General features: G+C 39.2%; 1 protein-coding gene across 1 annotated transcript; it reads left to right on the top strand.

Moving 5' to 3' along the window:
- Nucleotides 1–4: 4 nt before the first annotated feature.
- lars1b (leucyl-tRNA synthetase 1b) lies at nt 5–21,715 on the top strand. The gene is made up of 32 exons (XM_047607226.1): nt 5–129; nt 415–536; nt 1,510–1,597; nt 1,684–1,764; nt 1,946–2,083; nt 2,286–2,447; nt 2,679–2,791; nt 3,471–3,534; nt 3,615–3,703; nt 3,793–4,018; nt 4,108–4,195; nt 5,793–5,869; nt 5,992–6,045; nt 6,138–6,278; nt 6,559–6,636; nt 7,473–7,558; nt 8,386–8,451; nt 8,543–8,625; nt 9,885–10,023; nt 10,185–10,397; nt 11,074–11,131; nt 11,385–11,448; nt 12,887–13,070; nt 14,052–14,142; nt 14,317–14,457; nt 15,133–15,273; nt 17,617–17,727; nt 17,852–17,962; nt 19,230–19,334; nt 19,681–19,776; nt 19,933–20,065; nt 20,799–21,715. The coding sequence occupies exons 1-32, from the start codon at nt 124–126 to the stop codon at nt 21,002–21,004; spliced, it is 3,555 nt and encodes a 1,184-aa protein (XP_047463182.1). The 5' UTR covers nt 5–123; the 3' UTR covers nt 21,005–21,715.
- Nucleotides 21,716–21,726: the final 11 nt, after the last annotated feature.

Genomic DNA, 21,726 nt, shown 5'->3' with positions numbered 1-21,726 from the left:
GAGAACTTGGTGGTGTGTGTCATCAGCCAGACACCGGCGGCGTGGGTTTCCCTTGTCAAACTATTCTCGCTGTTTGTTCTGTCAAAAATAACAGAGTAGCGAATAGCTTGTATTTAGGTCAAAATGACGGTAGGTCCAATGCTTTAATAAACATCAGTTTAGAAAGATTAATGGCAGTTTAGAGGAAAAACAAACGCTCTGTTTTAGTAGATTAACTTGTAGCCGTTTGCTAAGCTAGCTAACGCGAGCTATCGATGCAACTGCTCCATTAGAAATCTGACTCCGATAAAACGAGATATTACTACAGCTGTTTCTATATGCTTGTTATAACACAGTTCTTATGCAGTTTACTTGCACTTGTCGCTTGTCTTTTTTTCCTCTAACAAGCTTTTAATGTCTCGCTCTGATTTCCAGGAACGAAAAGGGACAGCAAAGTTGGACTTTTTGAGAAAGATTGAACTTGAAATCCAGGAGAAATGGGAGAAGGAAAAAGCTTTCGAGCAAAATGCTCCGACAACAGTTGGGGAGAGCACGAAGTGAGTAGCTGCCTAATTCTTACTAACACGTAGAACCAGGTGTTTTGTTTTTCTTTGCAGGAAAATGCAGTTCCTCATTGACTCCCATAATCAAGAATGTCAGACCAGTTTAAGCATGTGTCATTTCCTTTTCAATACACTACAGTGCACCTATTATTTCTCTAATAGATATGCAGAGCATTTTTCTTTCTGGCAAGAAAGAAAAAAATAATAAACATGCAAGTGAGTGTGAATCTGTGAGGATATTGTTCAGTGTGCATACGGGAATAAGGAGTAAGGGAATAAGATAACATAGGACTTAATTTATCCCTATGGCAGGAAACATAAGTGCAAAATACAAAATGTAGAATAAGGTCAAGACAAGAGACTATATAACAACTTTATTTACATATTGCATCAGGTTTAAGTAGCTAACCAAAAACAACAGCTCACTTTAGTCGAAGGTTGAAGTGGTGGAGGCTGAATAAACGTAATGACATTCATGAATATCAGGAGTAAATACAAATTCCAGTAGTAGTTACACCAAGTATTCCACCAAAGTGACACGAGGTAATGACAGGGTTTAGCTGGTATACAGAACATAATAGATCTAAGTTGAGATAAGATTAAGTATTATCTTACCTTAGATGTATTAAGTTGTTAGTATGTCCAAGAAAAGAAGCTCTTTACCAACATCCTCCTCTCCTCCACCTGCTCCACTGAGTCCAGGATGGAGCTGGCTCTTTATCAGTTCGCCCAGTCTCTTTTTGTTCCTTTCTGTGACTCCGCTACACCAGCAGACGACAGTGTAAAAGGTTTCCGGTGCAGCCAGTGTCATAAAATGTCCCGAGTAGTGTCCTGCACAATAACCTAAAGTACCTCAGTCTCCTCAGTAGGTGAAGGTGACTTAGTGTGGTTATTGCACCAAAGACGTATTCCTTGTATGTGTGAGAATATGTGGCTCCCTGATGAACTGTTTTTGTTTTTATTCCAGCAAAAGCAAGTACTTTGTGACCTTCCCCTATCCTTACATGAACGGCCGCCTGCACCTCGGCCACACTTTCAGCTTGTCAAAGTGTGAGGTGAGGAAATTAACGTTGTTCAGCTCCGTTCACAGACCGATGGAGATTTTTAAATCTGTTTTTTTCTGTTATTTCTGTTCTTGCAGTTTGCTGTTGGTTACCAGTCTCTGAAGGGAAAGAAATGCCTCTTCCCGTTTGGGCTGCACTGCACAGGAATGCCAATCAAAGTTAGTGTTTATTCATTTGATTCTTCATTTCATTTCATAAGTACAGTTTGTGTAATTGTAAGAACTAGATGTGTTAAGATGTTGCCAAATATTTGTGTAGATTCTATTTAAGGACTGAATTCACCGTGATATAATGCATCATCATAAATCATAAATCATAAATCCACGTTCTGTCCACCAGGCCTGTGCAGACAAGCTGAAGAGGGAGATGGAGCTGTATGGAAACCCTCCGGAGTTTCCAGACGAGGAGGAGGAAGAGAAGGAGAAGCCAAAGACGAATGATGAAATCATCATCAAGGACAAGGCAAAGGGCAAGAAGGTCGGGACCCGAGGGAGACATTTCCCAACACTTTTAAAACAGACTTCAGTCCCTGTTTTTGTCACAAACATTACAACTCATGGTTTTTATGGAAATTATCAATTGGATATGAAGCAGAAACATAAATGGAGTCACTTTATTTCACGTATCCCCTGCTTTCTTACTCATAACACTTTTTTACCTCTTTTAATTTCTTTGCTAGAGTAAAGCAGTGGCTAAATCTGGGACAGCCACCTACCAGTGGGACATCATGAGATCTCTGGGCCTGAACGACCAGGAGATTTCTCAGTTTGCCAGCGCTGAACACTGGCTGGAGTACTTCCCTCCTCTGGCCATCAGAGACCTGAAACTGATGGGAGTCAAGGTGACTGATTTTAATAATTCCTCAGACTTGTTTCTCTGTGTCTGTGAAGGTTTTCAGTCGTCCAGGTGATGTTATATCCAAAAAAATATTTTTAGTTTCCCATTATTCTTAGTAGCAAAACCCCAAATTAAAGCAGTTTATAGACAGAAAAAGAGGCGCTTGATAAGAAATAAAAGCCATTAGTTCTAGTCGGTTTTGTTGAAGTGTTGGTATCGTGTTATCACGTCGTAGGTGGACTGGAGGCGTTCATTCATCACTACAGACGTGAACCCCTTCTATGACTCCTTCGTCAGGTGGCAGTTTCTCACACTGAAAGAGAGAAAAAAGATCAAGTTTGGGAAAAGGTGAGATGTTATCCAGGTTTCTGTGGAACAGTTATACAAAGATTATAGCCAGTTCTACAGAATAAAGGTATCGGTAGATAAAGTAGTTAGACAGACTGGGTGGTATGACCAAAAATGTATGTCATGGTATTTTTCAAAATTCACGATATATTTATGGTATTTTTTATTTTTTTTTCGTGCATAATCATGTGTTTACGACATTTCTACTGGTTTAGAGAGGAATTAATGCAGTAGATTGACTAAGGACGGACCGTTTTACTGTGTTGATGAATAAATATTGAATAATAATAATCTCACACTATTAGTAAAACAGGTTTGCATGACTCTACTGTGTATGTAATGTCAATAGCAGTATGACTGGTTACCGTAATAACTGTAGTTTGCGTGCAACATTTTTTTTTCCCCATTCATAAAAAGCTAAAATTGGGGACATTTTCTGGGACAACTTTAGCCGGGGGACAAGTCATCCAAATGGGGGACTGTCCCCAGAAATCGGGGACATCTGGTCACCCTAAAAAAAAAACAAAAAAAAACAACTCAAACAACCGACGCAACACAAATCTTCTTGTTCTGCTGCTTCTTCATTTTTCGGACCGTTCCATCTTCTCTCAGTGATGAAGTTGCACCATGTGTGTTTAGAAGCACTTCATGAACATCACTAATGTGGTCTCTCCTGCAGGTATACCATCTACTCCCCCAAGGACGGACAGCCATGCATGGACCACGACAGGCAAACGGGAGAGGTAGATTTATCAGTTCTGTTTTTGAGTCGTGGTGATTGCAGAGCTTCGTTTTTTTTAACACATTTGAACCTCACTTGCAGGGAGTTGGCCCCCAGGAGTACACCCTCATCAAGATGAAGATAGTCGAGCCTTACACTGCAAAATTCAAATCCAAAGTCTTTTACAGCAGGTGATTTATCACGAGCACTTTTTTTTATGATTGTTTGTGTTAATCTGAGACAGACGTCCTAACGCTTGCTGTCCTCCTCCTCCTCACAGCGGCATGAAAGGCAAAAACATCTTCCTGGTCGCTGCCACTCTGAGACCGGAGACCATGTTCGGTCAGACCAACTGCTGGGTGAGGCCCGACATGAAGTACGTCGCCTTTGAGACGACCAGCGGAGACGTCTTCATCTCCACCCACAGGTCTGCCAGGAACATGTCCTTCCAGGGCTTCACCAAGGAGAACGGAGTGGTGCCAGTGATCATGGAGATACTGGGCCAGGTATTCACTTAAATAAATGTCGTTTTATTGTTTGTACTCTGAAAGCAGGATTAGTTGGTGTCATTATGTTTCTGTATTTTTCTGTGCAGGATGTCCTTGGCTCTGCGTTGAGTGCTCCACTCACCTCTTACAAGATCATCTACGCGCTGCCTATGCTCACCATCAAGGAGGACAAAGGTACGAGTTTATGATTCACATTAGTCAAATCATTCTGCGGTGGTGAAAGTGTCCTTGAGTGTGTCACATGTTGCTGCTCTCCATCAGCCTGTCACCGAAAGGTTCAATAAAATACAGCCACTTTATCGTCTTTGTACTTTAGATATTAATTTCTGCTTAGAATCTGCTCATAAAGTGAGACACGACAGCAAAAACACAGTTTCTTCACCCACTGATCAGTTTTGAGATTCATTAACATGTTTTCTATCAAACTAGTTTAATAAAATCAGTCAAAATGGACATTGAATTGTCTCTGGTAAAAGGAGACGAAGGTGGAGACGATCAGCAGTGGATCAAAAAATGAAATTTTAATCTGATATTTTTATATTATATATGTTGATATGATTATATGATGTGTTTAGAAGAATTTGAGTAGATCTGTTTTTGGTTCATAGTGGTTTCTAATAAAAATATCAATGATTTTACTATGTAAAACTTTAAAATGAGCCAGAAATCTCCACTTCAGCAGCTCTGACACAAACCAAACTTTACGCATTTATTCCTAACTACATTCTGCAGGTATTTACAGAGGAGATTTAATCATATATCATTCAGAGCCTGATTTATAGAACATTTTACTCCTAAAACATGTCAAAATTTGAGTTTTCTGGACTGTTGACAGCATCTTGTGATTAATAGAGTGATAAAAAGAGCTGTGCAAAGTTCCCTCATTAAATTTCTGATAATCTAATATGAATATATATCTAATATATATAAATAAAACAAGAATTTTGAAGCTCGCTTTAGCCATTATTCGGATTCCTGTTCTGAATAAAATGAAATGTATGCAAATTACTGCATATTTAAGTAGGTAACTCCTCATTTGCATATTTAAATAGAAGTTTTATGTTGATGTCTATTAGTTAAAACTTTTACCCTATTCACCTGTAGTGTCTCACCTTAATTTACCCTTTTTATTTAAGAGAACGCTCTTAGGTAAATGAAAAGAAATCTGGAAACCGTTTGTCAGGGACACAGTAGAATTAAATGTGTTGCTTTGTGATGTGACTTTCACAAAACCACAATCAGACACAGGAGAAGACGTCACTACTCGCTGATACATCAGATTTAGTGGCCGTAAAGACAAAAATCAGGAAGGAGGAACACAAATAGTGTGGAGCCAGTAAAACTAGTAAAACTTTTACCAACTTAAAGAAGGAGGGACAGATGCAGATGTCAAAGGCGAAATAGGAAAGGCAAGGACACAAAAGAGGAGCAGCAACAAACAAATAAGAATCTTTAACTCAAGTGTAAAATAAGTCCTGTTCCATGGAGCCGAGAATCTGGAGAACAACAAATTCCACAAACAGTACCAGATACCACCAGTATTGAACCATATAAACCAGACGCAGTTGCAGAGTATCGGTCTTCGATTATTATCCAGTGTTTTATTTATTTATTTTTATTTTTTCTTTCTTTCTGGTGCTGGTTTGTATTCGGTCCCTCACGCCTGCTGTGTAATCTCGTTTCTAAGGGTAACAGAGGGATAATGAGAAATGGTAAATCTCAGTTCCAGATCAGTTCCTTGTGAGGAAATGATTGTTTGTGTTTTCCTCAGGTACTGGTGTAGTTACCAGCGTACCATCCGATGCTCCTGATGACATCGCTGCTCTGAGGGACATCAAGAAAAAACAGGTGTGTGCACCTGCGCTCATTAATAGGCTGTTGTTTCAGCTATATGTTTCCAGGTCAGGTGGTCAAAAGCAGCTTTTTTTACAGTTTCATTACATCCCTGTTATTACTTCCACTTCTAAAAGGCCCTGCGGGAGAAGTATGGAATCGAGGACAAGATGGTGTTGCCTTTCGAGCCGGTAAGATTCTGCTTCGAACACAGTGAGTCCATTTGGTTCGGTTACTAAACTCATCATTAATATGTGTTTGTGTATTTGTGTGCACACGTCAGGTCCCCATCATTGAGATCCCGGGCTACGGGAGCCTTTCTGCTCCACTAGTGTGCGACGAGCTAAAGATCCAGAGCCAGAACGACAAAGATAAACTGGCCGAGGCCAAGGAGAAGGTTTACCTCAAGGGATTTTACGAAGGGGTGAGTGTTTTAATAAATAAAAAAACGCTACATGGGTCAGCAAAATACGACCTCTCTAAGCTAAAGTTGATGTTTGAAGCTGTTTGAATGTTTTCTAAGCCTGTCACAACAACACTTAACCTGTTGCCTTCACTGTCAGGAAATTTTAAGTTTTACAATTTGCAAAATCTGCAAAGGGTCACATGTGTGGATACACAGAATGAGTGTTTTCCTACCGAGCTCTTCACAACCATGAATGTGTTAATGTGAATGAGTTTCTGCTAATAAAATGTTTCCACAGATCATGCTGGTTGACGGCTACAAGGGCCAGAAGGTCCAGGACGTCAAGAAGCCCATCCAGAAGATGATGGTGGAGAAGGTAAGACACTGTGGTTAAAATATACTGTAGCCTCCGGGTTTGAAAAGTTAATTCTCTTTATTCTGACTTGTCCTTCTGAAAGTTTGTCTTTGACCCTTTTGTACCGTTGGTTTCAAAAACAGTCACAAGTGGTTTCTCTGTCCTTGTAACTTTCACTGTGTAGCAGCAAATGGAATGATTTTTGGTGAAGAACCTTAATTTTGCATAAATTTTGAAAATTTGATTGATTTTAACGTTTTAAATAAGTCTAAAATACACTGTGGGCTGCCTTTCATACCATTTGTGGCTAAAGACAGACACTTTGAATGCTGTAAAAATATATCAGATAAATATTTGTTCAATTTTTTTTTGCTTAAATCTGTTAATCAGCCTCAGTAAAAAAATAAAAAATTCAGTTTTTGCCCCATTGACTCCCATTATACCTACATTTTTTTTTTACAAGTCACAGATATGGGGAATAATAGTTGTATCCTTGGACAAGACACTTAACCCACTTTGCCCTCATGTCTTGCCCAAGGATACAACGGACTAGGGAAAGGGTGGAATCAAGCCGCCAACCTTTCGGGTTATTGGACGACCAACAAGCCAATGTAATGGATAAATGGTGAGATTTGGTAAAAAAAAAAAAAAAATTGCCAAATTTGAACCTTTGTGAACAGTGGAAATCACCAGCATAAAATTCATTGTTATTTAGTGTAATTTCTGTGCATTCAAAAAAATGTATTTATAATGGGAGTCAATGGGGCAAAAACCGCCACGAACAGCACAAGAGGAAGTTTTAATGAAAGTTTGATTTTTAGACGTTTATTTATTTATTTATTTATTTATTTTAACAGGGTGATGCTATGATCTACATGGAGCCAGAAAAACAAGTCATGTCCCGTTCAGCTGATGAGTGTGTGGTGGCTCTGTGTGACCAATGGTGAGTGCAGTAAGAATCTTATTACAGGAAAAACTGATGTACTGATGTCATAATTTCCTTTGGAGACTAATTCTCTATCATTCATTCATTCATTCACTCATTCATTCACTCAACCTAGTTCATAGGTCTTCAACAGGGGGTTACAGTTACTGCACAGGAGTCATAAAATCTTTGGTTGATTAGACATTTTACATGTATATATTTTTGGTTTTCCCCACAAATTTCAGTTTCTTTAAATGCACATTGTCATGAATCCAATATATTTTAATAAAGGGATAAATGGAGGCAGAAGACGTTATCTTTTAGGACATTCATTCAGCAATACCATATATATATATATATATATATATATATATATAATTTTTGAAGCAGTTAGATGCCCACTCTGTTGCACATATTTGTAATAAGAAAATTAACATTTGAACCTGTGTATTATTTGAATAGCTTAATATTGAATGTAAAATTATAATAATAATAATGTATAATGTTATATATATAATATATATATATATTATATATATATAATATATATATATATATATATATATATATATATATATATATATATATATATATATATACATATATATATATATATATATATATACATATATATATATATATATATATATATACATATATATATACATATATACATATATATATATTCTATATATATATATATATATATATATACATGTATATATATATATACGTATATATATATATATATATATATATATATATATATATATATATATATATATGATAATGTATGTTTTTTTTATGAAAAAACGTAAATAAAAGACTTGTTACGTATTTTGCAGGTATTTGGACTACGGGGATGCTGAGTGGAAGCAAAAGGCCAATGAAGCCCTCAAGTCTCTAGAGACGTAAGACGTCTGATTTCCCCTTTTCTTTAATATGTTTTTTATTTTTCCTTTTTGCTGTGTGAAATTGAATTAATACAATTATTTGACACAGGTTTTGTGACGAGACCAGGAGAAACTTTGAAGCGACTCTGGCCTGGCTGCAGGAACACGCCTGCTCGCGTACATACGGTCTCGGTAAGCGGCTTCCTCTGCAATAAGGGGGAAATAATGAATTTTAGGATCCTAAACTAGAGTTTGGAGTTTTTGGTCCATAGATGGAGACAGAGGACTAACGATGAAGCACCTAGCAACAGTCGGCCTCTCCTCTTACAGGAATAGATGCAGACTGAAGGCCAGCTGGCGTAGAGCAGCAGGCAGAGCGCTACAGTGTCGCTCTGTGGTAGAGTTCTACTGTAGGAAAGTGTCTCCATTCAGAAACACAGACAATGCTGCTCATGTTCTTTTTTTATTTTTTTTTTACTTGTGGAGGCAACAAAAGAAGAACAAAGAAAGAAATAAGTGCTTTCGTATTTTCCTGCAACAAATTCTATTTATGCTACGATAGCTAAAAGTACAAAGATGTAAACAAAGTGTGTCATTATTCACGTTGTGTAAGTGCAAGTTATTTATTTATTATTATTTTTATTGTTAAGGGCACCCAGAAAAGGTTAAGTAACATAGGATAAAAAATTTTAAAAAACACCTGTTAATAAGTTGTGAAATGAATTGTTATTTTAGTGTCATTTATGTGCATTCAATAAATATAGTTATAATGGGAGTCAATGGGGCAAAAACAGCCACAAACTGAACAAGAGGGAGTTTTAATGAAAGCTTTAATGAAACTCCCAATATTTTTCCCTATATGTGACTTTTTTTTTTTTTTTAATGGCATTTAAATTTTGAATTTTGACCAAACATTTTGAATCTTTTTTTTTTTTTTTTTTTTTTTTTTAGTATTTAGTACTTTTGATCAGTACTGAGGTTGATTAAAAGATTTAAGCAACAAATATTTATCTGATATATTTTTACTGCAGTCAAAGTTAGTGTCTGATTTCATTCACGAACGCTACAAAAAAAAGTTTTGAGGGACAAATTGTCAAAAATGTGAAAAAAAAAAAAGTTGAGGCTTATTTAACATCAAGGAGTTAAATTTCACTTTGTTGGCAAGATTAACTTGAAGATTTGAATTCCTTTACATAATGTTGGTCTATAATTGTGTGTTCTTTGAACAAGTACACATCAGCCACAACATTATGACCACTGACAGGAGAAGTGAATGGCATTAAAATCATCTTCTGATTATTCAGTGTTCTGCTGGGAAGCTTCTGGACCTGGCATTCATTCATGTGGATATAGACATGTAACCAGATTGACAATCATTTTTGATCATTTTTGTTTCATGCTCATGGTTTTGTGTGTGTGTGTGATGCTTGTACGTCTCCTGGTTACCATAGGAACACGGCTGCCTTGGGACGAGCAGTGGCTGATTGAGTCGCTATCGGACTCCACCATCTACATGGCGTACTACACTGTGGCCCACCTCCTCCAGGGGGGTGTGCTCAACGGACAGGGAGTCTCACCACTGGGCATCAAGTACGGATACAAGACGCACACACACACCAGAACAAAGACATGTTAATCTCAAACAGCCACTTTCCTTCTCCCTCAGCCTTAGATGTGAATTATATGTGGCACAAAATACTCCTTATAATAACCAGTTTTAGTTATAATGATTTTTCTTTCCTGTCCCACAGACCTGAGCAGATGACAAAAGACGTGTGGGACTTTATCTTCTTTAAGACGTCTCCTTTCCCTAAGACGGACATCCCCAAAGAGAATCTGCAGAAGCTGAGGAGGGAGTTCGAGTACTGGTACCCGGTGGACGTCCGTGTGTCTGGCAAAGACCTGGTGCCCAACCACCTGTCCTACTACCTGTACAACCATGTGGCTATGTGGCCCAAAGACAAGTGAGTTCCCCCACTTCACCGGAATTTAGGACTTTTTAATTTTTATTTGTCTCCAACAAGAACAAACTGTTTATGTAATAGACAAAAAAAAAATGATACACTGTGATAAAGTGCAAGAAGAAGCTTGAAGAACATACATGATCCATCCAACATTTAACTTTAATATGAACCAGAGACCTGATTATAGAGGGTATGCACTGATGTCACTTCCACCGCCCTGAGTGGGAAAAACATGGTTAAATGTATCAGTAAATACAGAGACAATCGAACTCAACAGTGATTGACATGAACTAACAAACACATGATCCAGGAACATTGACATGTGGCCAGAAATCAGTTCTCCTCATATTTCTATGGACCTGATTTCAACACTAGTAAATACACAATATGACCTTTTCTTACTTTTATTTGGAAAAGTGGATTAGCCTCAGTTTCAGTTAACGTATTTCTTATCCAACACTGTACATCCATTAAACTAGTTTAGAGTTTATACACACAAACGTGTTCAAAGCTTTGCCTTTGATTTATTCTCTCAGTCTATTTGAATTCTTTTGTATGATGCTGGTACGATATTCTGTTGTCTTTATCGTAAGCTGAAACTGTTCAGTTAAAGTTTTCACTGATTCCTGTATAAAACCTGGAAAATGACCAAATCTTCTCATGTCTTGTTTTTTAGTGGGAAGTGGCCACAAGCTGTACGCGCCAACGGACATCTGCTCCTCAACTCTGAAAAGGTGTCAAATATTAATGCCGTCATATTAAAAAATATAGTTTTACGTCCTTTCTCTAATTTGCTTTTATGGTTATACTTGTTTCTCAGGCTTCACAGAAGATCTAAGGAAACATTAAGCATTTTACAACTAAGCTTGTGTCTAAAAATCGAACCGTCTGTGTAAATAATACAGTTTTAAACCCAGTCGACGTGGATCTATAGCTTCATAACGTCTTGAAACATTCTGGTTTCTAACACGTGTTTTATTTCCCCAGATGTCCAAGTCAACAGGAAACTTCCTCACCCTCAGCCAAGCCATTGACAAGTTTTCAGCAGACGGTAGCATCATTTTTTACCTCATCATTTTTAATATTTCTGTCTTAGGAGGAAAAACCTGCACAGTTCGAGCTGATTTTCCCAGCGCATGGACCATTACACTTGATTATATTATAAACATGTTTTATCCCCCTGTGAGGATAATTATAAAACCCCTCATTGTGTGAGATATGATGTGTTGGTACCGGGTGACATGAGGTGTTACTGTGTGTGTAGTGTGCTGTAATTAATGGGTTTTTGTGTAGTAATTTATGATGCAAGCTTCAATCCAGCTATAACCAGCAGTCTATGTGCAATATACTCGCTCTGGTAGAAGCAACTAATTAGTGTCTTCATTAACACATTCATAATATTATAGAAATAGACGTGTGTATGTGTGTATAATCAGTCAGTTGTTTGTGTACGTGCGTGATCTTTATTCTAGGAAGGCTGTAAACTCCTGACAGTCAACAGGATATAGACGAACATTTGTGTCTAAAAATATGGTTTCAAGCAAAATGCACACACAATTAATTCATGTTTTTCTTCCTTATGCTGTAACCGTTAGTCTGGATTTATTTATTTATTAATTTATACCTCGTTGTTATTGAAGGGAAACTGCTTGCTCACTGTGGCTCAGCTGTAGATAAAAATATACAAATAAATAATGAAATGAAATGAGAAAAAGACTCTTGAAAACCACTAGTAAAAAGGAGAGTACTCAAATATGGTTATTTAAAATGAAATAATAAGGACATAAATAAAATACAGACTCTTAAAAATAAAAAAGCAGCACTTACATATCCCCTTCTCCATGAATTATTAATAATAGTTGTTTTCTCCCGCTTCCTTTTACATTACTCCTTACTATTAATAATATAAACATATTCAAACATACAAATATACTTAAATACACACATATACTTTTATATATAAATAATCTGTAAGTAAGTAATAATTAGCTAAAGGGAAAAAAATTGACGTAAAGAACAATGAATACCTGGTGACTCTTGTGAGAAACATTTATTTTTCTAAGTGTTTTAGAAGTGGTATAATTTTGGACATTCTTCCTATGTTTAGTTTGTTTGTTTGTTTGTTTGTTTGTTTGAGGGTGGTTATTTTCATCCTTTTTGTTTTTATCTTTTAAACAAACTGAATAATAGATGAGACTTGTCTCGTTGTTGGTGGAGAGAAACGTCGCTCTCTGACAGCAGGAAGACGTGTTTAAGTTGAGTCTGTGTCTGGGAGCCCGGGGTGATACCTGCTGGATATCTGAAGATGTTTCCAGATTTATTTCCTCAAGCCTCTGAGCTTCACCTGTCAAGGCATTTTGCAGAAGAGTAAAGGAAAATACTGCGTCAAGTGTGTGTGTTATAGGAAGAAAAGAACCCAAATAGTTTGGATGTTTAATTAGAGCACATGAACCTGCTGCTCTAACACACCTCTTCTCTCGCCGTCTCAGGTATGCGCTTGGCTCTGGCCGATGCCGGGGACACGGTGGAGGACGCCAACTTCGTGGAGACCATGGCGGACGCCGGCATCCTTCGCCTCTACACCTGGGTGGAGTGGGTGAAGGAGATGATCGCCAACCAGAACAACCTGAGGACGGGACCTGCAGACACTTTCAACGATCGTGTCTTTGCCAGGTAGATGGACTGAAGGGCGTTCCGAGGAGATTCATAGCTAAAATAAAAATAAAATGATATGCAAGGCCATAGCATAGACTGTATATAAATATGGACGACGCGTACCCACGTCCTGTCATTGGCCAAACTGAGCTCCATCTTGAGTTCGGAGCCCGAAGGGTCTGATCAGTACGGTCTGAGGGCGGAGCCACAATGTCAATGCCCCGCCCACACACTTCCCTCCTCCACTCACAAATGTTTGTATTTAATCAATACTACGCTCTGCTCTACCTCCACCAGTTGCAAAGAAATGTTGGATTATACACTGAACTTATTTATTTTTAAAAACACTCGCTTTGCAGAGCGGTTGGCATGACAACTGGCGGTCGCCATTATGTCCCATCCTGTTCCTGTAGCGTCAAATAACGAACTAAAACGATACTTATCCAAAATATTGACACTTGAACATGCATCAACATTATATTAACAACCTAAAATGTCAGAAACCATCCTTGAAAATAAAGCTTATGGAGCTTATGACCTACACTGCAGCCTTTAGCCACCAGGGGGAGCTCTACTTGCTTTGGTTTCACTTTAGTGGAGCAGTTCTGCCATCCAGCTCTACATATACAGTCTGTGGCTTCGATTTATGGACAGTTATGCAGAGTCTGGATTTCAGCATGACAAGAAAAACATCCTTGAACAGCTACAACATGAGTGGAATTTCACTTGATTGATTAATAGATTCACTGATTTCTTTTAGTTAATAAAATCATTTCTCAGTCAGCTCATCAGTGGGTCAGTGTCAGGTTAAGTGGATATATGTCTTAAAGTTGGGATTTTACTGGCTTGTGTGAACTGAATGTTTTGTAGTAATTGCCATTTGCCTCTGAAATGAAAGAGATGAAACCAGTCGGCTGGAAGAAAGCCAGACCGGCTGAGCTTTTATATATTTCAGCGCTGAAAAGTGACTGATTGAAAGACGTTTGTGCACCTGTCTAGTGAAATAAACGCCGGCATCCTGAAGACGGAGCAGCACTATGAGAGGATGATGTACAAGGAGGCTCTGAAGAGCGGCTTCTTCGAGTTCCAGGTAAATATAACGCCCCTCTGCTCGTCGTCCTTTACAGCTTCGGGCCCTGCACGCTCCTCGAACATTTTATGAGATCACACGGATGCTGCACTGAAGGATAAAACCCTCAAGTATATGGAGCATAAGACGATGGTTGGAAAAACCTTTTAACCTGTTTTTAATGTGTGTGTTCAGGCAGCCAAAGATAAGTATCGGGAGCTGGCCATCGAAGGCATGCACAGAGACCTCGTCTTCCAGTTCATAGAGAGACAAACTCTGCTGCTGGCCCCCATCTGCCCACACCTTTGCGAGTACACCTGGGGGCTGCTGGGCAAGGTAAGCAACCGTGTGCACTCAAATCCGTATTTCATTTAAATATTTTTGCTTTCTTTTAATGTAAAATAGAAACGCAAAGCCAAAAGAAACGCTTTTAGCTTCTCTTCTTCATTTACATTTATGCGTGCGCCTGAGATTAAGAAGCGAAGGTTCACGACGAAAGGCGCCGCTCCCACGGCTCATTTACCTGTGTGAAATAACCACTGACACATTCCCGGTGTTGATGTACTCGTCCGCCGGGAGCCAGTCCTCACACCACAGACCTCCTCTCTGCAGCGCGTGAAGCGAATGCACGCACTGCTGCACGTTTCCAGCAGCACTGAGAGCCAGGAATATTTTTAACACTCAAATTTATGAATATGAAGCAGCGCTGCTGTGCTGCTGGAGATGGATTTTTTTATTTATTTATTTATTTTTTATTTTTTTTGGCTCACTTGTCGCTTAGCAACAACAACAGACCCACAAACCAGTGTTTTCCTCAATCGTGCACTGCTAGCAAAAGAGCCTGAGAGCCTTCACACACGCCCGGCTAATGTGGCGTCTGCTAGTTTTATTCTGACGGCCGTGGGACCTCTGGCTGTGTAGATAATATGATTCTAAAGAGTGCGCTTCAATGCAAACTTTTTTTTCTCCCTCTTCACTGACTCCCCTTCCCTCTTTCCACCCCCACGACAGACGACTTCCCTGATGAAGGCTTCGTGGCCTGTGGCCGGTCCAGTCGACGAGATCCTGATTCGTTCCTCTCAGTATCTGATGGAGACGGCGCACGACCTCCGCCTGCGCCTGAAAGCCTACATGCAGCCGCCCAAAAGCAAAGTAAGACGTGTGTCCAGGCTTTTTTTTTTTTTTTTTTTTTAATTAACAGTGAAAGTTAATATTGATTTTGAATTTCACTGCTTTCTCTTTATTCGTTTTGTTTTGGGAGTGTTGGAGGCTTTTGTCCGTCAGGGCTCAGTGGTTTGACCCACGGTGTTTTTTTTTTTTCATGCATACTCATGTTACAACGTTCATGTAGAAGATTGACTAAGGATGAACTATTTTACTGTGATGATGAGTAAATATTGTAGAATAATCCCACACTAGCAGCAAAACAGGTTAGCATGGCCCCTGATGTGGAAATCTGGAGACTTTTACAGCTCAGAGATAAATATAAATAAATAAATAAATAAAATATTAAATGTTATGAAATGAAGAAACAGGGACAATTAGTTTCATTTATTTTGATATATTTAAGCATATTTAAACTGCTATGTCTCTAATGTCAAAGCAGCATGGCCGGCTACCGTAATAACTGTAGTCTGCGTGCAACATTTTTTTTTTCTCATTCATAAAAAGCTAAAATTGGGGACATTTTCGGAGACAACTTTAGCCGGGGGACAGGTCGTCCAAAACAGGGAATGTCCCCAGAAATCAAGGACATGTGGTCACCCTAAAAAATGCATACATGCATACAGTATATTTAAAACCACCGGTCTGTGGTATGAACCACTCAGTCCTAACAGGATGCAGAACATGATGAAAAACTATCCATCAGAAGCCTGAACAGATCAAGCAGTTTAGCATCAGTTTAGCTCTGCAGAATTATTTGAAACTACTCATCGTAAACTACAAGCTGTAAGTAGTTTTATGTCTCTCTTTGCCGATTAAAAAGGTTTTTATTTGTTTCGATATGAACTGAACAAACTATTTTACCAGTTTGGAACATGATTCAACATTTTTATTTTATTATTATTTCCTTCTGGTCCAAACTTGCTAATCTGACATGTAGCCGTTGCGGACCGTTGAAGCGGTCTCTTTGTGACACTCCAGCAGCAGCAGCATCCTGCATCACTTTGGATTCACTTGACGACTTAAAGCCTTCGTTGTTTTCACAGCAGGAAAGTTAAAGGCAGTTCAAGTAAGTGGCCGAGGGGCTGCTGGGAGAAAAGCAGAAGAAGAGTATTGACGGGATCCAAAGCGGCCGATATTTCAAGCTCCCAGGCCGCCGCTATTGATTTGTTGCAAATGTTTTGTTGCCATGGCTGCTGCAGGATTGGAAGGATGAGAAGAAAAAGACCGGAGAGGCTTTTAAATTGTGTTTTTAACACAAGATGAATGTTAAGGAGAGCACGACATGGGAACACCGCCATGTGTAATTGTCCATATTTTAAAAAAAAAAACAACAATAGTTGATCTGGAAATGACAATGAGTGCATCGATTGATTTTCTGTCTAATATCGGTGCTACAGCTTTTTCTTTTCTTGAATAAATTGCCTGCAACTCACATATTTTTTTTAGGGGAGGATATTAGCAAGGACTTAACGATACATTCGATATTTTGATATTGCGTTATTCTACACAGTTCACTGAGACATTTTTAATGCAGCTTAGAGTTCACATTGTATATATGTCAGATGACAGAGATTATCCATTGGACAAATTCAGTCAAAAAACAATATTAATTCAAATTATCTTTTTCCAATTTGTTGCGCTTATACAGGAAAAGTGGTGGTGGAGAAACATGACTTTTTCCTTTAAGCCGATATTAACCCTCTGAATCCCAGGCCATTTTTGGTCATTTGTTGTATCTGTCACACTGTGGTCTCATTTTTCTCTGCACCTCTATAGATTCAGGAGCCCTGGGGCTTTAGGCCGATGTAACTCAATTATGTCTCCATGCAGTGTAACAAAATTTAAAAGCTATAAATCATTAGAAAAAACAAAAACGTAAATGATTTTTCATTTCTTAAAATCTATATCATGATCTATTGCCGTATACATATATTTTTTTTCCAATCCCTAATATTTCCGCTTCTAAAACGTCATATCAGGACATGCTGTTTGGGACTAGAGTAGACTGGACAGCTGTCCCCTAAGATAAGTTCACAGGTCTCCACGATCGCTGACACACGGTTCAAATGAGATTCATCGGAAATGTTTCTTTTAAAACCTCCTTGTTGGAGGCGTTTCGTTTAAATACGTATCTGACTTCCTTTCAACAGGAGGAGACTGTGACTAAACTGGTGATTCCACTTTTTTCAAACGTGTATCTTATTTTCTTCTGCCTCCTGTTCTGGTATAATCTGCTTTATTGGCCAAGCTTGTGCGGCTCGACTGTTTGTCGGAGGTGTATAGTACCGGGGTGATGGTTTTTAGTTTAATCCTGTTTTCCTCCAACAGAAAGGTGACTCTAAGCCCCCAGCCAAGCCCTCCCACTGCACCATCTACGTGGCCAAGAGCTACCCCCCGTGGCAGCACAGTGCCTTATCCCTGCTGGGCAAGCATTACAAGGTGGGAAACAAACAACAGAACCTGGCGTTGCACGATGCATTGAAATGCTTTAAAGAAAAAAAAAAGAAAAAAAATGTGTCTGCTACGGTTCCTTATCTCTTTGTGTCTTCCTCTTTCTATTCAGAACAACAATGGGGTTCTACCAGACAACAAAGTGATAGCAACCGAGTTAGGAGCCCTGCCGGAACTGAAGAAATACATGAAGAGGGTCATGCCTTTTGTGGCCATGATCAAGGTAAAGCTCCCGGCCATGTTGGACTTTTTATGTTATGTTTATTTTATTTGATACGGACGCTACAAGTACATTTACTGCATTTACATGCACAGATTAACGGAGCTATGCTTGAAATTCGACTTTCTGAATGTGGTTCTTGTCTCAGTTCACATGCAACAGAGAAAATCTAATAACTGACGGGAACATGTCCTCCTCCTCCTCCACACTAGGTGGCAATATGTGTCTTTTCAGCGGGTTTATTTGACCTCATTCACGTCTCTTAATTCATTTTAACCTCAGACAGATCACTCTCAGGTTTATTGCAGATAGAAGTACACATGGAGACTGTTTTCTGCGTCAGGTGGTTATGATGTTTAACTATTTACGTTCTCTACGTTGGTTTTGAGTTTGTTTACGGCTCAATGAGCTGTTTGAACCATGTGACTTATCTTTTTATGTTTGTGAGACACGGCTCTGCCTCTGGTTGGTCTAACGTCCGCCCTGTTCTGTTATTTCACAGTAAAATTGCAGTCTGTGTTTCTTTTTTTTTTTCATTTCCCTTTGTGTCAACAACTTTTTCCCGATACGCCGAAACCACTTGAAGAAGTGTAGCATTGACTTCACAAATAAACACCCCAGAGTTCAATGTGTTCATTGATCGAAAAAGTACAAAACACACATCAGCATTCATAAAAATCAATTCCTTTTTGGGATGCTAGTCTGTACGTCTTGGTCCACCAGCTCCTATTTCAGCTGCACGTCCTTCACTTTGCTTTTGATCTAAATGCAGCATCCAGCAGACAAACACACAGGACGCTAATGATGACACTAATAAAATAAACATTTAAAGTGTGACTGCAGTCACTGACAAAGCTTTAAGTTCAAGGATGAGTAAGAGATCAGAAGCTTATTAAACTTTCAGATGTCATCTCTCTCGGCTGCTCTGGGCTTTGTTCAGGTGTTGCCGTTTCACTGCAACGATCAAACGGAACGAACCTAATAAATAGTCATGAGCTTTGTATTTGTCCGTGGTTTGTTTCCCAAGCTGGTCCTTCCTGCTTTCAAGCTGTTTTCTCTGCCAGCTGTCCCAGTTTGATGGTTTGTTTTAGCTCTTTGGTGGCGGCATCAACACTGTGCTGCGTTTTCTATTAGTGTCTCATCTTGTAGTTCGTGAAAAAAAAAAAAAAGCATCAATTAAATCCTGGTCATTATTTATTGATTTCTTAGTTGTTTTGTGCTTGTATGTGCGCCACTGACAACGACGGGTGTTTTGCTTCCTGTTACGTAGGAGAATCTGGAAAAGAATGGACCCAGAGTTTTGGATTTGGAGCTGGAGTTCGATGAGAGGGCGGTTCTCATGGAGAATCTGGTCTACCTGACCAACTCCCTGGAGGTACGTGGGGATTGTTCATTGTATTACTAAATGTTTTCCTTAGACCATGAAACCAGCAGCAAAGCCAACATCTCAAATCCCAGAGTGCACAATTGAAGGTGAAGATGTTCATAGTTCACAGTAATGTGTAAGAATAAGTCATTTGTGGGCATGTTGGTGTTTTTCTCCTCTTAAATTTAACCAAATACAAAGAGTCTCAGTGGAAAACCGCTCCCCAGGCTACGTGATGGATTGCTGTGAAGCCTTGAGGCCTGGTTAACACCACCAGCATTTTGCCAGTGTGCATACTAAAACCCACAGCACACTACCTAGTGCATCATCTTTTATTTCACGTTGTTGTGTGCAGCTGGAGCAGATTGACGTCTTGTTTGCATCGGAGGCTGATGACAAAGTGAAGGAGGACTGTTGCCCAGGGAAACCGTTTTGTGTTTTCAGGACCGAGGTAAAACCGTTTGCAGTATTCACATGCTTATGTGTGTGTGTGTGTGCGCATATATTTGTCTTTCTATGTACCAGACTTTCTAATTAACACTTTAAACTGTTTGTTTTTTTTGTTGTTGTTTTATTTTTGTGTGCGTCATGCTTTTGTCTCCACTAGCCTGGAGTGTCTGTGTCCCTGATCAACCCTCAGCCGTGCAGCGGCCTGTTCTCCACAAAGGTTGACATCCGACAGGGGGACAGCAGAGACAACATCATCCGCAGGCTGGCCAAGGTCAACAGGCTGATAAAAGGTTAGTGGGATAAATGGACACAGCGTTCCTGTCCTTCACTACTTCCAGAGAAAACACGGGTTTTATTTTTCGGCTGAATCACAAAAAGTTTACTCATGCTTTCGGTGAAAAGCTGATTAAGACCTAATCTGCCATCATTGTGAACAAGGACGGGAGAAAAAGAGAAAAACAACCAATTCTCTGTAGTGATGAAAGTGTGGAAACGTGGAGATCACGAGTTATTTCTAAGCTCTCTACTTGTGAGTGTTTCCAGGAGCTTAATTAATTCATTAAATGTGTCATTAAAATATGAAATAAATATGTTAATAAATAAATTGTGTCACTTTTGGTCAATTAAATGTGTCATTATTTGATACATAATAGAAAAAATATACATTAAATTAGTTAATGATGTCACTGTTGGCTAATATTATGAATTTATTTGATCTGTCATTGTGGCTTTTCAAGCGCCCCTTACATCCGATTGGTTACCCAGCACAGGCACTCACAATACATTAATCCCAAACAGAAAGGATTTAAATTAGTTAATTAATTATGACATTCCAACGATTTACACCTATCAGGCATAACATTATGACTAATATTCCTAATATTGTGTAGGTCTCAATGTTGTGACTTTAATGTTATTTCCTTCCCCTGTCAGTGGTCATAATGTTGTGGCTGATTTGGTGTATGTGCTTTATGTGATGATTTATCTTATCCTCTGACCCTTTTCTACCTACACACCGACCAGATCTGTCCCGGGTGAAGCTGATGCGATACGAGGACCCGTTACTCGGCCCTCGCCGCCTCCCCGTCCTGGGGCAGGAGGAGAAAGGGAAGCTGCCCATCTCCAACACGTCGGTCTTCAACGTGAGCGTGGAGGAGAAGAGGGTGACTCTGGCCGACAACAGCCTCACTGTGGACGTCGGGGACACTCTGGTTTATCTGGTGCTTTAGAATAAGAGTCGCTGTTAACACACAGACACATGAGGGCACATCCAGCAATGAACAACTAAAATTAATCATGACATGTTACAAATAAAGCAGCACACCACCGACTCAAATACTGGTGTTTTCTTATTAATTTCTCTGCACCTACAGCCTGTGCTAGTGGTGAATGTGACCTAGTGGGACCTGGTAAAGTTTGCTTCTGTCCTCCCTAACAACACATACAGCTATTAAATCCAGATCTGGGTTTAGTCATCCCTCTGATACGGTCCTGCACCTCAGGGCTTACAGTTCTGACTTTTGTTGTACGCGAGGATAATACCAGAATTTGTATTCCGTTCTGCCGGACTCAGGACATGAACCCCCAGTCGACTGTGTCAAAGTCTGTTCTGTTCGATCTTTAAATTTGCTTCCTTTCTCGTGCACAGTAAATAGGCAATTATCCATCTAATTGTGTTTTAAAATGAATTTGAGGCATTGAACAAACACCTTTTTTTTGTTTTTGTCAGTGGCCAAACACTTATTTTATGTCATTACATCGCTCCTGAATGTGTTCACGTATGTGTCTGTCGTGTTGTTTTATACATCGTAGGTGGGGGACGTTCAGCTGCTTCTTGTTTTTGTCGGACAGCTCTCTTGTTTTCTAGCCGGGGATGGGGCCTGTCTGGTTTTTCCATTTAAATAATAATAATAATAAAAATAAAACCTATGAATTGTTCAGCCTCGACGTT

This window comes from Mugil cephalus, chromosome 15, assembly GCF_022458985.1.
Source record: "Mugil cephalus isolate CIBA_MC_2020 chromosome 15, CIBA_Mcephalus_1.1, whole genome shotgun sequence".
Lineage (NCBI taxonomy): Eukaryota > Metazoa > Chordata > Actinopteri > Mugiliformes > Mugilidae > Mugil > Mugil cephalus.
Note: the sequence above shows the minus strand (reverse complement) of the source record. Positions and strands in the feature narration are given on the sequence as shown.

Excerpts from the sequence above, each read along its gene's own strand:
- lars1b (XM_047607226.1), top strand. Across the intron at positions 1,765-1,945 it reads GCACAGGAATGCCAATCAAA|GCCTGTGCAGACAAGCTGAA; the intron begins GTTAGTGTTTAT and ends TCTGTCCACCAG. Across the intron at positions 19,777-19,932 it reads TTTGTGTTTTCAGGACCGAG|CCTGGAGTGTCTGTGTCCCT; the intron begins GTAAAACCGTTT and ends TGTCTCCACTAG.